At 45.5% G+C, this 17,167-nt stretch overlaps 1 protein-coding gene across 1 annotated transcript; it reads left to right on the top strand.

Annotated features, from left to right (window-relative positions):
- Positions 1–5,401: 5,401 nt before the first annotated feature.
- Positions 5,402–17,117, top strand: LOC146968784 (mucin-17-like; the record flags this gene model as incomplete). Its single annotated transcript, XM_085759316.1, has 12 exons — positions 5,402–5,465; positions 12,107–12,454; positions 12,575–12,690; positions 13,747–13,808; positions 13,907–13,952; positions 14,052–14,101; positions 14,688–14,806; positions 14,982–15,056; positions 15,360–15,528; positions 15,675–15,836; positions 16,774–16,868; positions 17,059–17,117. Coding segments are annotated over exons 1-12 (1,365 nt in total), but the record flags the coding sequence as incomplete, so codon positions are not given.
- Positions 17,118–17,167: the final 50 nt, after the last annotated feature.

Consider the following 17,167-nt stretch of genomic DNA (forward strand, 5'->3'; position numbering starts at 1 on the left):
CACTAATAAGAACCTGGTGCTAATTTGGTGTTAGTGCCAATGCTTAGCCAGTGTACTTTTTTTGGTGGAAGAGGGGTAACAATGAGTTCAGATTGTAACACATCCACTTTACTGTGACAGTAAGAAAAGCTTTGAGGTTTTCATGAACAGAAGCAGCTTCAGGCTGGAGCCCATGACAGGATTTATGACACACAGAGGATAGATCTGACTATTTGACATCACATAAGGAACACAATGAAGGGAGAAGGAGATCTTTTTTCCCCCGTTGATTTAGTATTTTGTTCTCCAGCCCAGTTGGTGACGGTTATGCAGCTCTAAATCGGTTTACTATCTACTGGCAGATGCCAACGTATCTATCCTGTAGATAACATCAAACATGCACGTCTGCTCGTCCTGGGTGAGGGATCCCTCCTCTGTTGCTCACCCTGAGATTTCTCCAACTTTTCCCTGTTAAAAGGGTTTTCTATGGAGTTTTTCCTCAGTCGATGTGAGGGTCTAAGGACAGAGGATGTTGTTATGATGCCATGTAAACTAAAGACCTTTGAGACAAACTGTTTGTAAAAACAGGCTATACAAATAAAATTGCCTTGCCTTGCCATTTACAAGAGTGTATCACCGGGAGTTATTTCATTTCATTGTTCATAACAACATCTTTGTCTTTTATATTCATATGTAGAAGAGAAGATGAAGATGAGAAGAATGCAATCACAGTATTTACACATCTTCACAAAGTTCATCTGTGTGAATACAAAGATCTCCTTGTAGACTGGGTCGCTGGCGAGCTTCACCTCAGGCTCATGAAGCAGCTTTAGCTTGGAGCTCATGACAGGATTCATGATACACGGAGGATGGATCTGACTATTAGACACCACATAAGGAGCACAATGAAAGGAGAAGGAGACCCCCCCCCCCCCCTGATCTTGTTTTCTGCACTCCAGCCCAGTTGGTGACAGTTATGCAACTCCAAATTGGTTTACTAACCACTGGCAGATGCCAACTATCTATCCTGTAGATAACATCAAATATTTACAAGAGTGTATCACGGAAAATGATTCCATTGATCATAACGGCACATTGTATTCTTGTTTTAAAATTGAACTTTAGCCAGACACGAGTCAGTGGCTGCATGTCATTTTCGGAAAATATCCTGATTCTGCTATAATGCTCTTGTTTCTTTACCCCCTGACATTCCCTATCTTGTACAGTGGACATGGGGTGTTTCAGATAAGTAACCAAATTAAACTTTGAGAGGAGCAATGAACTGAAAACTGCTGTAATACTAACTTTGAAAACATTTAACTAGAGGGCTGGAAATTCCCCAGGAACCTGGACTAACAGTTGGCTAAATTTATGCAAGCTTGTTAAAGTCAAGCTGTCTGTGAAACACAGTAAAAACAGCAATGAATCTAGGAGTGGCGTTTGGCTCACTGGGTAGAGCTGCCGCCCCATGTTGAGGCTCAGTCCTCTGTGCAGGCGGCCCCGGTTCGGGTCCCGCGTTGGACGGCCCTTTCCTGCGTGTCATTCCCCCACTCTCTGCCTCCCCATTTCCTGTCTCTCTCTCGACTGCACTATCAATAAAGGCAATAAAAGCCCCAAAAATATAACCCCCCCCCAAAAAAAACAGCAATGAATCTATCTTGAGTCTAGGATTCAGTTTAAACTGCTGACAAACAAACAAAAGAAATCACAAACTCCCAATTTAGTAAACGTTTACATTGCACTATATGGCAGAATTAGTTCATTGGAAAAAGGCTTTGAAACATCGCAACTCTCATAGATCCTATAACATGTGATGTTACCTCATGGTTTTTGAACTTCAATACATATAGACCTCCACCAGACCTTCCCAGTTTACTACCCTCATTAGGATTCACCAGGTCTGCATCCTTCCCCACTATCTGATCTACCTGTGAACTTGTTTCCTGGCACAAAGGTCAAATGACAAAGCAGTTCTTCTTTCCAGTCACCCCCACCAAGTGTCTCTGTTATGAGAACTGAGTCCCAGGGCAGAGTCCTTCCAAAAAACCCCACCCAGAGACTCTACGTAAGCCTGATAGTCTGAGCTGCAGTCAGACCCTCAGCTGTACAGATGAAACCCTTTATACAGTAACAGCAACAACAACAACAGTGCTCTACCGGGGGCTTATCAACTAACTTAGTTACAGCGCTGCCATAGATGTATTCAACTGTGAATTAAACAAAACGTCATTGTTGTGTGGATTCAGATCACAATGATGAAGTAGCCATGTTAAAAATAGCTCTATTGCTGTGACTCAAAATGAGTTACAAAACTGCCATAGTGATTATTATATGTATTTATGACTTACCAGGATTTAATTTCTGGTAACATGAACCAACCTTTACATGAAGTGGGAGTGGCTCTGATGGAAAAGTTACTTCTCTGTCATCACATCATCTCATTTATAACCCTGTGGTCTTTGACCCAGATGAGGTAGTGGGTTGTGTCCACTATTTACAGCGCCTCTTGTCCCACTTTGCATGATACTGCAGTTTTTATCTCAACCCTGTGATAAGGTGTTGCATACTGTATGATTAGCTATTGTGAATTATTTGTCCTTGTTTGCGGACTATTGAGGACATGCATCAATATAACAGTAAAACCTCTGGCTGTTCCTCATACTGTACAAGGCAGAACTTGGCTAAAAGTACAAGTACAAGTAGCAAACCAGACAATGTCAGAGTCGCCTTTTAGAAAATTACTTATTTTAAATCTTAAAGCATCTTTTAAAATTTTAAAAACAACAACAAAAATGTATATAATAAAAACCAACATAATAAAAATGTAATGGTACCATACCTTACAAAACAGAAATGAAGATTTTTTAAAAAAATTACATTAATGACAACAATACATCCATGATGTTGGAACAAGTTAATAATTGCACAAATTGTTTTGAGAATGATAATTTTGATTACTAAACTCTGGCTTCTTTAAGGTAAAGCAAAAAAAAAAAAAAAGAAATCCCACACCCTCTTAAACATCAAATTCAAAGACTTTTCCAAGACTTGCCTACTTTTGGACAACAAATAAGACACTTCATCCTGTAGGGAAAATCTTTCAGTCTTTTAAAAACTGGATCAAAGCCAACAGGACTTCCATTGTTGTTTCTTGAAAATGTTTCTTCAGTTTTTGACTTACATGACAGCATGACCACTAAGGTTAAATACCTAGGACTCATCAGGTCACCAATTTCTAGAACTGCAGATTTTTTTTATTTTATTTATTTATTTAAAAAGGACAATGTACATTAATAACATCAGCTCTTTTCAGCTCTTTTTTCCTTTTAAGGAAGAGAAAAGAGGAAGCCCAATGTAAATGTCCCGGGATTAGCAAGTAGCTAATTTTCACCCGCAGTCCTGACTGAAAGATGACTTTCAGATGAGAGCTGAAACATTTTCAAGAAATCCAATTGCCTTTGTTTTTGCAAATAAAGACTATGATGACCTGGAAAACAACTGCCCTCATGATGGAATAATTTATTGTTACTGTTACGAAGAGGGCCTTCATCATATTTAGTTTTTATATTAGGACTTTAGTTCTTCTTCATTGCTATGTGATTGATTCACGATGAAGTAGCCATGATAAAAATAACTGTATTATTACACTGTCATCGTGATTATTATCTGTGTTTATGAGTAAGATCAAAGTGAACCAACCTAGTAACGGAGTGGAAACAAACATGGTCTCTGCACAGTGCGAACAAACACTATCGCCCCAAGTCAGTGCCAACAATAAGATGATAGTTGTTAACATCATCCAGTCTTATCTTGGCCAACCGTTTTTATCAGCATCACTGAATTGTTGAACTAGTTCCAAGATGAGCGCGCTGTGGTTTTTTGATGTCGGGAAATGGATACTGAATGAAACTTTTCTAAGTTTCAATTCTCAGGAACCCAAGTTTGAAATTTGTGAAATTTTGTCTCAGATGACTGTGCGCGTGTTAGCATGCTGATGTTAGCATGAAGTCTTGTTTAGTAGCTAGTAGTTACGTTTTTTCAGTTTACCCAGATGTTGTACGTTGAAACAAGAGGTCACAGACTATAGACCGGCCATTACCTTTAACTGTAATCACGATAATAGATTCACATGAACCAAACCAGGTATTTATCTTACCTGATCACTAACTTTGATTGTTTTGTAGCTGCTATCCACAGATGCTGCAGAAAATAAGACTTAAAAAGATGTTGTCACTGACTATAATGTAGAGTTCTGCACACCACTTTTTGGCTGGATATGTTTTAGCTTAAAACATAAGTGGGTGTTTTGTGGGTGATAATTCCCCATAAGTACACCAGGATGACACCTGGACAGTGTACAGTGTAAAATCCAAGTCAGTGTAGATTTTAGTTGAGTCATTTTATGGGAAAAACCAGGAACGTTGTATTTTTAGACAAAGATGAAGGCAGACTGATCCCCAAATGTTTGCACCTTTGAGCCTCGCGGAGCTGAATTTAGGTTGAATATTAAATACTTGAATATGAATCTTGTTTTTTTGTAGATAAACCAGTTATAGCTCTGTTAAACAGTTTTCTTGAGGGATGCACTTTTTGTTTTAATTGTATGATGATTTGATATGTCAGTGCTTTTGATTTATTAATTTCATATGTTAACTGTTTGGCCTATGAGTGTCTTCTGCTGCCATTTTTTATTCACAGCAAATGGCCACAAATATTTGTGAGATATGACATGAAAAAAATAAATGAAAAGTTGAAGAGCCTGAGCTTTTGTTAGATAGGTTAGAGCCTATTATGTTAAATATAAAAATACGAATTTATCGGTATCGGCAATGAGAAGCAGGAAATGATGGGTTATCGGTAGAAATTTTTCATATCGTGCATCACTTGAATGCCTTCATCCGAATTCAAATGAGCCATTTTAATCTAGTTTAATCTAGATTAACTCCAAGATTGCAGTGAGATTAATCTAGATTAAAAAAAAATAATCTATGCCCAGCACTAGTTTTAAGATTAACATATACAAGAGACTAAAGAGACCAAATTGACCAAACAAATAAGTTATAGTAGTTTACGTTACTCAAATAACAATAGGACAGAGGAAGTGACACAGAATGGCTGTCCTTGATCAGTGTATCAGCAGAAGATGTTGCCATGCACTTGTAAAAGAGTGGAAACGAGGAGAGGTGCCATTAACCTTTGTGAATGAATGATTTTCTATGACGCTTGTTCCTCTTATCTCAGTCAGGCCTATCATATGCTCGATGTCTCAACACCTTAATGATGCTTGGGCGTGTTTACATAGAGCTAATCCACTGATGTGACTTCGCAGTGGACCAAGTGCACCAGGAGGGGCAGTTTTAACCTTTAGGAGTTGAGCATCTTGTGTCAGTTGCCATCTGCTTTTGCCCCGGATAATCTGGCCATGGCTTTTTCTTCACATTTCTTGATTCTGTCAGCTTTGCTCATCTGCCTGTGTTCTGCTCAGGGTAAGATCCATATGGATATTCTACCATGATACAAAGACAAATTAGGGATAAATGATATGCAAAAAAGGCGATTGTGACAGAAATTGGGGATTCAAGTCATTGCTTCAGTCAGACAGAGCATTTTTCAATTTTTACTGAAATGATGTTGATGTCCTAATTATTGTTGACTCTGTGCCAGCAATAACATCTCATTCTGTAGGCATGACACTTTATTTATCAAAGAGACCGCAATTTGAATTTCACTTGATTGAATTGAGGTTTAGACTTGAAATAAATGTGAAGCATTAGCCTTGTTATCGCTATATATCTATTTTTTTTACAATGTAAAATGTGTATTCAGTGGTTATTTCAGTCACATGTAGACAAACTCCTGAATCAAGCAGGAATACACTGTTACTCTTGCTGCTAAAAACAGTATTTGATTGAAAATATATGCACAGATATTTCCTAATCTGTAATAATAAAAAAAAAGAACAAATTAGATTTCCGTGAGGAAAATCTGTCATTTGGGACTTACCTCACCTAAAGTTACAATTAACAACTTTTCCACATTAAAATTTCTTAAAATGAACAGACCCATGTTATATATTATTTTTCAGCATAATCTTTTAATGTAATCTAGACAAATGGTGAGTTTTCTTATGGTTTCTTTTGGGTTTGCTGTCAGTGCTTTACTTCTCCTTTACAGAGGAACCTCACAATAAAACACCAGATGATGTTTCATTGGGGAGTAAGCTAACATTATTAACGTGTGTGACACAGCGCTCACAGCTCACCTCCTCCTGACCCCTCCATAACTGACCTAACCTGTAGTTCATCACAGTTAATAATGCTTTTCTGTATGGTGAAGCTCCTTGTAAACCTTGGTGGGAGGGGAGCGTCTAGATTGTTGAGACAGTAACCCTCTAGACCCTCTATCTGTTCTCTTATCTGTTGATATTTGCCTAAAATCATGTCACTAAGTCATTATCTGAATTGTTTGTTTCTCGATTTGTATCATAATTTCTCTTCTTGTAAAATTATTTCAGGTCAAGGGAAGCCTGAGGTGACCACATCAGTGACATCAGAGACTGAGGTGACTACGTCCGTGACGTCAGAGCCTGAAGTGACCACATCCGTGACATCAGAGCCTGAGGTGACTACGTCCGTGACGTCAGAGCCTCAGGTGACTACATCCGTGACGTCAGAGCCTGAGGTGACCACATCCGTGACATCAGAGCCTGAGGTGACTACGTCCGTGACGTCAGAGCCTCAGGTGACTACATCCGTGACGTCAGAGCCTGAGGTGACCACATCCGTGACGTCAGAGCCTGAGGTGACTACATCCGTGACGTCAGAGCCTGAGGTGACCACATCCGTGACGTCAGAGCCTGAGGTGACCACATCCGTGACGTCAGAGCCTGAGGTGACCACATCCGTGACGTCAGAGCCTGAGGTGACCACATCCGTGACGTCAGAGCCTGAAGTGACCACATCCGTGACGTCAGAGCCTGAGGTGACCACACCAGTGACATCAGAGCCTGAGGTGACCACACCAGTGACATCAGAGCCTGAGGTGACCACATCCGTGACGTCAGAGCCTGAAGTGACCACATCCGTGACGTCAGAGCCTGAGGTGACCACATCAGTGACGTCAGAGCCTGAGGTGACCACATCAGTGACGTCAGAGCCTGAAGTGACCACATCCGTGACGTCAGAGCCTGAGGTGACCACATCCGTGACGTCAGAGCCTGAGGTGACCACATCAGTGACGTCAGAGCCTGAAGTGACCACATCCGTGACGTCAGAGCCTGAGGTGACTACATCCGTGACGTCAGAGCCTGAGGTGACTACATCCGTGACGTCAGAGCCTGAGGTGACCACATCCGTGACGTCAGAGCCTGAGGTGACCACATCAGTGACGTCAGAGCCTGAGGTGACCACACCAGTGACATCAGAGCCTGAGGTGACCACATCCGTGACGTCAGAGCCTGAGGTGACCACACCAGTGACATCAGAGCCTGAGGTGACCACATCCGTGACGTCAGAGCCTGAGGTGACCACATCCGTGACGTCAGAGCCTGAGGTGACCACATCCGTGACGTCAGAGCCTGAAGTGACCACATCCGTGACGTCAGAGCCTGAAGTGACCACATCCGTGACGTCAGAGCCTGAGGTGACCACATCCGTGACGTCAGAGCCTGAGGTGACTACATCCGTGACATCAGAGCCTGAAGTGACCACATCCGTGACGTCAGAGCCTGAAGTGACCACATCCGTGACGTCAGAGCCTGAAGTGACCACATCCGTGACATCAGAGCCTGAGGTGACCACATCCGTGACGTCAGAGCCTGAGGTGACCACATCCGTGACATCAGAGCCTGAGGTGACCACATCCGTGACGTCAGAGCCTGAAGTGACCACATCCGTGACGTCAGAGCCTGAAGTGACCACATCCGTGACGTCAGAGCCTGAGGTGACCACATCCGTGACATCAGAGCCTGAGGTGACCACATCCGTGACGTCAGAGCCTGAGGTGACCACATCCGTGACGTCAGAGCCTGAGGTGACCACACCAGTGACATCAGAGCCTGAGGTGACCACATCCGTGACGTCAGAGCCTGAAGTGACCACATCCGTGACGTCAGAGCCTGAGGTGACCACATCCGTGACATCAGAGCCTGAGGTGACCACATCCGTGACATCAGAGCCTGAGGTGACCACATCCGTGACGTCAGAGCCTGAGGTGACCACATCCGTGACGTCAGAGCCTGAGGTGACCACATCCGTGACGTCAGAGCCTGAAGTGACCACATCCGTGACGTCAGAGCCTGAGGTGACCACATCCGTGACATCAGAGCCTGAGGTGACCACATCAGTGACATCAGAGCCTGAAGTGACCACATCAGTGACGTCAGAGCCTGAGGTGACCACATCGGTGACATCAGAGCCTGAGGTGACCACGTCCGTGACGTCAGAGCCTGAGGTGACTACATCCGTGACGTCAGAGCCTGAGGTGACCACATCCGTGACGTCAGAGCCTGAGGTGACCACATCCGTGACGTCAGAGCCTGAGGTGACCACATCCGTGACGTCAGAGCCTGAGGTGACCACATCAGTGACATCAGAGCCTGAGGTGACCACATCCGTGACATCAGAGCCTGAGGTGACCACATCAGTGACATCAGAGCCTGAAGTGACCACATCGGTGACGTCAGAGCCTGAAGTGACCACATCGGTGACATCAGAGCCTGAGGTGACCACATCCGTGACGTCAGAGCCTGAGGTGACCACATCCGTGACGTCAGAGCCTGAGGTGACCACATCCGTGACGTCAGAGCCTGAGGTGACCACATCCGTGACGTCAGAGCCTGAGGTGACCACATCCGTGACGTCAGAGCCTGAGGTGACCACATCCGTGACGTCAGAGCCTGAGGTGACCACATCCGTGACATCAGAGCCTGAGGTGACCACATCAGTGACATCAGAGCCTGAAGTGACCACATCCGTGACGTCAGAGCCTGAGGTGACCACATCCGTGACATCAGAGCCTGAGGTGACCACATCAGTGACATCAGAGCCTGAAGTGACCACATCCGTGACGTCAGAGCCTGAGGTGACCACATCAGTGACATCAGAGCCTGAGGTGACCACATCCGTGACGTCAGAGCCTGAGGTGACTACGTCCGTGACGTCAGAGCCTGAGGTGACCACATCCGTGACATCAGAGCCTGAGGTGACTACGTCCGTGACGTCAGAGCCTGAGGTGACCACATCCGTGACGTCAGAGCCTGAGGTGACCACATCCGTGACATCAGAGCCTGAGGTGACCACATCCGTGACGTCAGAGCCTGAGGTGACCACATCCGTGACGTCAGAGCCTGAGGTGACCACATCAGTGACATCAGAGCCTGAGGTGACCACATCCGTGACGTCAGAGCCTGAGGTGACCACATCCGTGACATCAGAGCCTGAGGTGACCACATCCGTGACGTCAGAGCCTGAGGTGACCACATCCGTGACGTCAGAGCCTGAGGTGACCACATCAGTGACATCAGAGCCTGAGGTGACCACATCCGTGACGTCAGAGCCTGAGGTGACCACATCCGTGACGTCAGAGCCTGAGGTGACCACATCAGTGACATCAGAGCCTGAGGTGACCACATCAGTGACATCAGAGCCTGAGGTGACCACATCCGTGACGTCAGAGCCTGAGGTGACCACATCAGTGACGTCAGAGCCTGAGGTGACCACATCCGTGACGTCAGAGCCTGAGGTGACCACATCAGTGACATCAGAGCCTGAGGTGACCACATCCGTGACGTCAGAGCCTGAGGTGACCACATCCGTGACGTCAGAGCCTGAGGTGACCACATCCGTGACATCAGAGCCTGAGGTGACCACATCCGTGACATCAGAGCCTGAGGTGACCACATCCGTGACGTCAGAGCCTGAGGTGACCACATCCGTGACATCAGAGCCTGAGGTGACCACATCAGTGACATCAGAGCCTGAAGTGACCACATCAGTGACGTCAGAGCCTGAGGTGACCACACCAGTGACATCAGAGCCTGAAGTGACCACATCCGTGACGTCAGAGCCTGAAGTGACCACATCGGTGACATCAGAGCCTGAGGTGACCACATCAGTGACATCAGAGCCTGAGGTGACCACATCCGTGACGTCAGAGCCTGAGGTGACTACGTCCGTGACGTCAGAAGTGACCACATCCGTGACATCAGAGCCTGAGGTGACTACGTCCGTGACATCAGAGCCTGAGGTGACCACATCCGTGACGTCAGAGCCTGAGGTGACCACATCCGTGACGTCAGAGCCTGAGGTGACCACATCCGTGACGTCAGAGCCTGAGGTGACCACATCCGTGACGTCAGAGCCTGAAGTGACCACACCAGTGACGTCAGAGCCTGAGGTGACCACATCCGTGACGTCAGAGCCTGAGGTGACTACGTCCGTGACATCAGAGCCTGAGGTGACCACATCCGTGACGTCAGAGCCTGAGGTGACCACACCAGTGACGTCAGAGCCTGAGGTGACCACATCCGTGACGTCAGAGCCTGAGGTGACCACATCCGTGACGTCAGAGCCTGAGGTGACCACATCCGTGACGTCAGAGCCTGAGGTGACCACATCCGTGACGTCAGAGCCTGAGGTGACCACATCAGTGACATCAGAGCCTGAGGTGACCACATCCGTGACGTCAGAGCCTGAGGTGACCACATCCGTGACGTCAGAGCCTGAGGTGACCACACCAGTGACATCAGGGCCTGAGGTGACCACATCAGTGACATCAGAGCCTGAGGTGACCACATCCGTGACGTCAGAGCCTGAGGTGACCACATCCGTGACGTCAGAGCCTGAGGTGACCACATCCGTGACGTCAGAGCCTGAGGTGACCACATCCGTGACATCAGAGCCTGAGGTGACCACATCCGTGACGTCAGAGCCTGAGGTGACCACATCAGTGACGTCAGAGCCTGAGGTGACCACATCAGTGACATCAGAGCCTGAAGTGACCACATCCGTGACGTCAGAGCCTGAGGTGACCACATCCGTGACGTCAGAGCCTGAGGTGACCACATCCGTGACATCAGAGCCTGAGGTGACCACATCCGTGACATCAGAGCCTGAGGTGACCACATCCGTGACGTCAGAGCCTGAGGTGACCACATCCGTGACGTCAGAGCCTGAGGTGACCACATCCGTGACGTCAGAGCCTGAGGTGACCACATCCGTGACGTCAGAGCCTGAGGTGACCACATCCGTGACATCAGAGCCTGAGGTGACCACATCCGTGACGTCAGAGCCTGAGGTGACCACATCCGTGACGTCAGAGCCTGAAGTGACCACATCAGTGACGTCAGAGCCTGAGGTGACCACATCCGTGACGTCAGAGCCTGAGGTGACCACATCCGTGACGTCAGAGCCTGAGGTGACCACATCCGTGACGTCAGAGCCTGAGGTGACCACATCCGTGACATCAGAGCCTGAGGTGACCACATCGGTGACGTCAGAGCCTGAAGTGACCACATCGGTGACGTCAGAGCCTGAAGTGACCACATCAGTGACGTCAGAGCCTGAAGTGACCACATCCGTGACGTCAGAGCCTGAAGTGACCACATCCGTGACGTCAGAGCCTGAAGTGACCACATCCGTGACGTCAGAGCCTGAGGTGACCACATCCGTGACGTCAGAGCCTGAGGTGACCACATCCGTGACGTCAGAGCCTGAGGTGACCACATCCGTGACGTCAGAGCCTGAGGTGACCACATCCGTGACGTCAGAGCCTGAGGTGACCACATCCGTGACGTCAGAGCCTGAGGTGACCACATCCGTGACGTCAGAGCCTGAGGTGACCACATCCGTGACGTCAGAGCCTGAGGTGACCACATCCGTGACGTCAGAGCCTGAGGTGACCACATCCGTGACGTCAGAGCCTGAGGTGACCACATCCGTGACGTCAGAGCCTGAGGTGACCACATCCGTGACGTCAGAGCCTGAGGTGACCACATCCGTGACGTCAGAGCCTGAGGTGACCACATCCGTGACATCAGAGCCTGAAGTGACCACATCAGTGACGTCAGAGCCTGAAGTGACCACATCCGTGACGTCAGAGCCTGAGGTGACCACATCCGTGACGTCAGAGCCTGAGGTGACCACACCAGTGACGTCAGAGCCTGAGGTGACCACATCCGTGACGTCAGAGCCTGAGGTGACCACATCCGTGACATTAGAGCCTGAGGTGACCACATCCGTGACGTCAGAGCCTGAGGTGACCACATCCGTGACATTAGAGCCTGAGGTGACCACATCCGTGACGTCAGAGCCTGAGGCGACCACATCCGTGACATCAGAGCCTGAGGCGACCACATCAGTCACAACAGCAAAACCACTCCAGTGTCAAAATGGTGGAACATTCAATGGTGTCGCCTGTGTATGTCCCAGTGGATTCAGTGGAACAATTTGCCAGTTCGTTGAAACCCTTACGCCAGGTAACGTCAGTTAATTGTCAAGCTTTGTTTCATTTTCCACTACATCTCACAGAGCACAATTTTTGCATTCAGTTCTTGTAACTTGTCCTTTATGTTTTACAATATATCACTCTATTGCAGAAACACTTGAGAGGCCTGTGGAGGTTGATATGGTGATCAATGAGCCGTTTAATCCCGCATATGAAGACAAAGAAACAACTCAATACAAAGAGTTTGTTGGAAACTTCAGAGAGAAGGTAGATTAAGGGGGCTTTCACACCTACCTTGTTTGGTCCGGACTTTCGGACTTTCCAGATAGTTCGGATCAAATTGACATGTGTGAAAGCTCCCCCGGACCACGGTCCGGACTAAAGACCGAGTCTTTGGTCCAGCCTCAGGAGGTGGTCTCGGTCCGGACTATCCTGGACCAAGGTCCGATGCTGCGTAGTGTGAAAGCATTTTTTTGGAAGGTTCGAACCATCAGACCAAATACAGGAAATAACGTCTGATTCGCACGTGCCGAAAAAAGTAAATAAACAGAAAAAAAGGAAAGAGGACAGTAGTAAACAGTAGAGTGTTTAATATAAATCCCCAAACGATACATGCATATTTTTATATAGCCTATTTTTTTTATATATTGACCCGAATATATTTTTTCCGCCGAAAAAAGTCTGAAAAAGACGGATATTTATCAGCGGGTGACACCAAACAGCGTCTGCCCCAGCAAGTCAGAGCTTTTATTTCTCTCACACTCACATACACAAGTGACCTGGAGAGATGCAGCCGCATCTGACAGGAGGATCGCGCGTGTGCGCATAGCGTGTGTGTGTGTTCCCCTCCACTACACAAAACAGCTGATCGCTGATCGCTGCCGCTCTCATCTATGAGAGCATTTTCGCCGCGGCACAACCCTCTTTTTTCTCTCCTTTCATCAGCTCTAAACTCACTCTTCTGCACTGCGATTCCAAACCACAGCGTGCTTTCCAGCAGTAGGCTATTTTCTTTTTTTACACATTTTTATTTTCTTTTTTTCAGAGCACTTTCTATGCTCTAACGTCAGACGCACGCTCATCCGTCATGACGTCGGTAGATCCTTTAGTCCGCTGTCATAATAGCAGTGTGAAAGCGAACTTTACTGGACTATATGGAAACAATGTAACAGAAAAAAAAAATTTGGTGTGAAAGCGCCCTAAATATCATTAGTTGGATTACAGCAACATACCAAACCTAATCTATCATACAGTAATCCCTATGCCATGATTTGAACTTCACTGTAAAAAAGTTCACATTGTGTTCTGTTTTTACTCATTCAGATGACGCCATATTACAAAAGCAGCATACAAACCTTTAAAGAAGTGATAGTCACTAACGTCAGGTAAAGTACTTACCATTAACACTGTATTCTAAACGCAGAAAAGACCATCCTGGGAGGCGAATGATATATTTATTTCTACTCTCCTTTTTTTTTCTTAGCCCCGGAGCTTCTTCAGTCAGGTTGTCAGAAAACCACATGGAAGAGGTGAGGACATTCAAACACCTTCACTGCAGGATGTTAAACCAGAGATCAGGTGTCAATGCCAGATGTTAACACTAACTGTTAATTGTACCTTTATTTCAGATGAGATCATTATATGAAGTCATGGCTAAAGTCTCAGCAAGAGAAGAAGGGTAATTGAAGCACAGACACCTTTAGGGTTAGGGTTGATCTAACACTGGTCCAAATCCAGTAATCTGACACTTCACATGTTGGCAGCCTCCCGTAGAAACAATAGGCCTTATTTTCACAGATAAGCAGGCGTCGGCTCTGACAGCTAAATAATCAATCGACCTTGAAACTGACTTTGTAGCCTACATCTGTCTGTGTGGTATGTTGGTGTCCAGTGAAGTGAGTACATGTAAACTTATTGAAGAGAATGATGCACTGGAGGAGTCTCTGAGCTCAGCAGAAGATCTTAGGCAAACATGGCTCAAGGATTATTGTTGAGTTCTTGAAGCAGTGTAGGTGAAGGCAGCATAAGTTATTTAGTATTTTACTATTGGTAAAGATATCATTCATGGGAGTTTGGCTGACCCATTGGACCTGCCTGGTAGAATGGAGAAACCCTGCCATGCTTGATTATCAAATTGTCTCTGAGGGAAATTATCACCCATCAACAACCTTTTAACACATGATGGACATGTCAGTCTCAATAGCATGTGTTACATGTTTTGAATCACAAAAAAATTTAACATTTTTAAACTCTCTCTGTCCCAGTGTCCGTGTCGCCCATGAGGTAGTCTTGGCGGTTCCAAACGACGCCGCCTCAAATGAAACATATGACAAGGTCTTTGAAGAAGTGAAGGTCCTTGTTCAGGAACTGGTTAGTTGCAAAGGTAAGACTAAAAAATCGATTGGTATATAACTTTAAACAGAATGCTCTGCACATGAGCCATGAGGTTTGAATAAAGTTAAGCTACAAATTGAAATAACAAGAGCTTAATCAGAACAATTATAAGTTTATATTAGAAACTTATTTTTTTCCTGTGATCAAAAATTGTTTGTGTTTAGAATCTTCAGGACCAGAGTGCCCTGTTGTGGTCACCGCTCCACCCATTGTGGATAAAGGTGAAGTGGATAAGGGAGGTAAGTCTGACATCACTCTGTGGTAAAGGTTCATGATATTTTAGCACCTCAGTGTGATGTCCTCAGCAGTGACCTGGGTGAAATACTGCAATTTACAAATCCTTAACAATACGACACATGTTCCAATTTTCTTTTGAGACATCTTTACGTTTGAATGGCCCAGCAAGTCTTATTAATTTTGGACCACAAAGGTCTAATACACATAACAGCCTGCTCATATAAATAGCAAGTTGCTCGAATTCAGCATCATATAAAAGATGTGATCAGGTTTGAATTTAACATCAGAATTGTTTCTCTCTCCAGCTCTGTGTGAAGATCCAGAAGATCCAGATCTTGCTGACCTCTATGAAGCTGTATCTCTTGATGGAAGGCTCACCTGTGTGACCGCATGTAGCGATTTGCATTCAAGTCATAAAACATGCAACAATAAGGGACAATGCAGAGTGTTCAAGCAGACGGGACTTATTTGCGAGTAAGCTGACTGTGTTATCACTTTGCCTATTTTGACACTATAGACAGTCTGTTCCCTTTTCTAAATATTTGGGCTAGTTGCGTACAATCAAGGAGGCAAATCGTGAAAAGTTGTTAACTCTTGTTTACTCCTTTCTTCTATTCCAGATGCCAATCTGTAGATTCCACCTGGTACCTGGGCGATTACTGCAGTCTCCCTATAGTGAAGACTCCTTTTTACGCAGGATTAAGTGTGACCCTTCTTGGTCTGTTGGTGACTGTGGCAGCCCTGACTGCATACACACTGCTGAACAAACGCAAGCAATCACAGTAAGCTCTACACTCACATTATTTACTGTTAGTATAAAACATAATTTATTTATTTATTTATTTGGTTCATTTCGGGCATGTCAATTAGTCATCATCATCACACATCATCTCAATCCAATTAATACAATACACATGACCGAAAGGGAAAGCGGGAGAAGCAAAAGCTTATCTAGTCCCGCCCCCAACTTATCTAGTCCCGCCCCCAACTGTCATGTCATTAAGCATGGGGTTAGTGAGGTTCCTTTAGATTTCAGGTTGTATTCAAGTAATAATTTAAGGACAGTTTAGAAGTTTGAGCCCCTTCTTCACTTTGATAGTCCAATACATATCAATGTTGCACTTCAATCTTCCCCTCACTCATGGACAAGAACCCAAGATACTTTATCACTTTCACTTGGAGAAGACATGATCTTAACCCAAACAGAGCAATTCCACATTTTCTGGCAGTGAGTGAACCATAACCTGCTACTTGAATGTGCTGACCCTCATCCCTAACAGCCTCAGGCCTCATTGAAGCTCTTGAACACACTCCCCCAGTTTCACCTTAAAAAACAGCAAGCAAACAAAATGTTTGTAGCACATGTCATTCCAGGTGGAAGCACAATGTGCTTTACAGAGCATTCCACAAGGGTAAACACAGTCAAAACAATAATACAAAAAAACAATGAAAACACACACTGAAAGGCATAGCTAAAATGGGATCTTTTAAAAAAGATAATAATGTTAGGCAGCCTAGCCACAGTCAAGAGATTGTCCACTGTTCAATGGCTAGGGTGGAATATTGCTCTTCCTGAAACTTGCCCAGCCCTCTAAACTAATAATTCAAGCACACCCTTTGGTCTCCTTTCTTGGCACTCAACAACCCCAGCAAACAACAGCCAAACATCATTTGCTGACATTTGACATTTTGCTAACGAAATGTCTTCTTTTTTTGCAGGAACAAGGACAAGAAAAATGAGTTGGTGAAAGAGTGGATGGATGAGGACTTTGAATGGCCAAGACCCAACAGCTCAACAAGCACACACAATTCTGGTACGTCTATAATGTATTTAATGCAGTAATAATTACTGAGCATGGGTGTAGTAATGTGGTATCAACTACAGATACAATCACTTATTCTTCTAATCCAGTAGTAAAAACTATTAAAAACTCTGATACTGTCCTCGCTTTACAAACCTAAGCTGAAATCTCTAAAAAGCACTGACTGTTGTTCTGTTTTTAGGACATTATCAAAACCCTTCATTCACATATGAAGCATCAGCCAGACCTACACCTGCCTACAGCCAGCATTTGCCCCAGAGAGAGTCCCCCACCAACCTGCCGGTCAGTGA

This window comes from Trachurus japonicus, chromosome 18 (genome assembly GCF_045865225.1).
Source record: "Trachurus japonicus isolate A0001 chromosome 18, Traja_1.0".
Classification (NCBI taxonomy): Eukaryota; Metazoa; Chordata; class Actinopteri; order Carangiformes; family Carangidae; genus Trachurus; species Trachurus japonicus.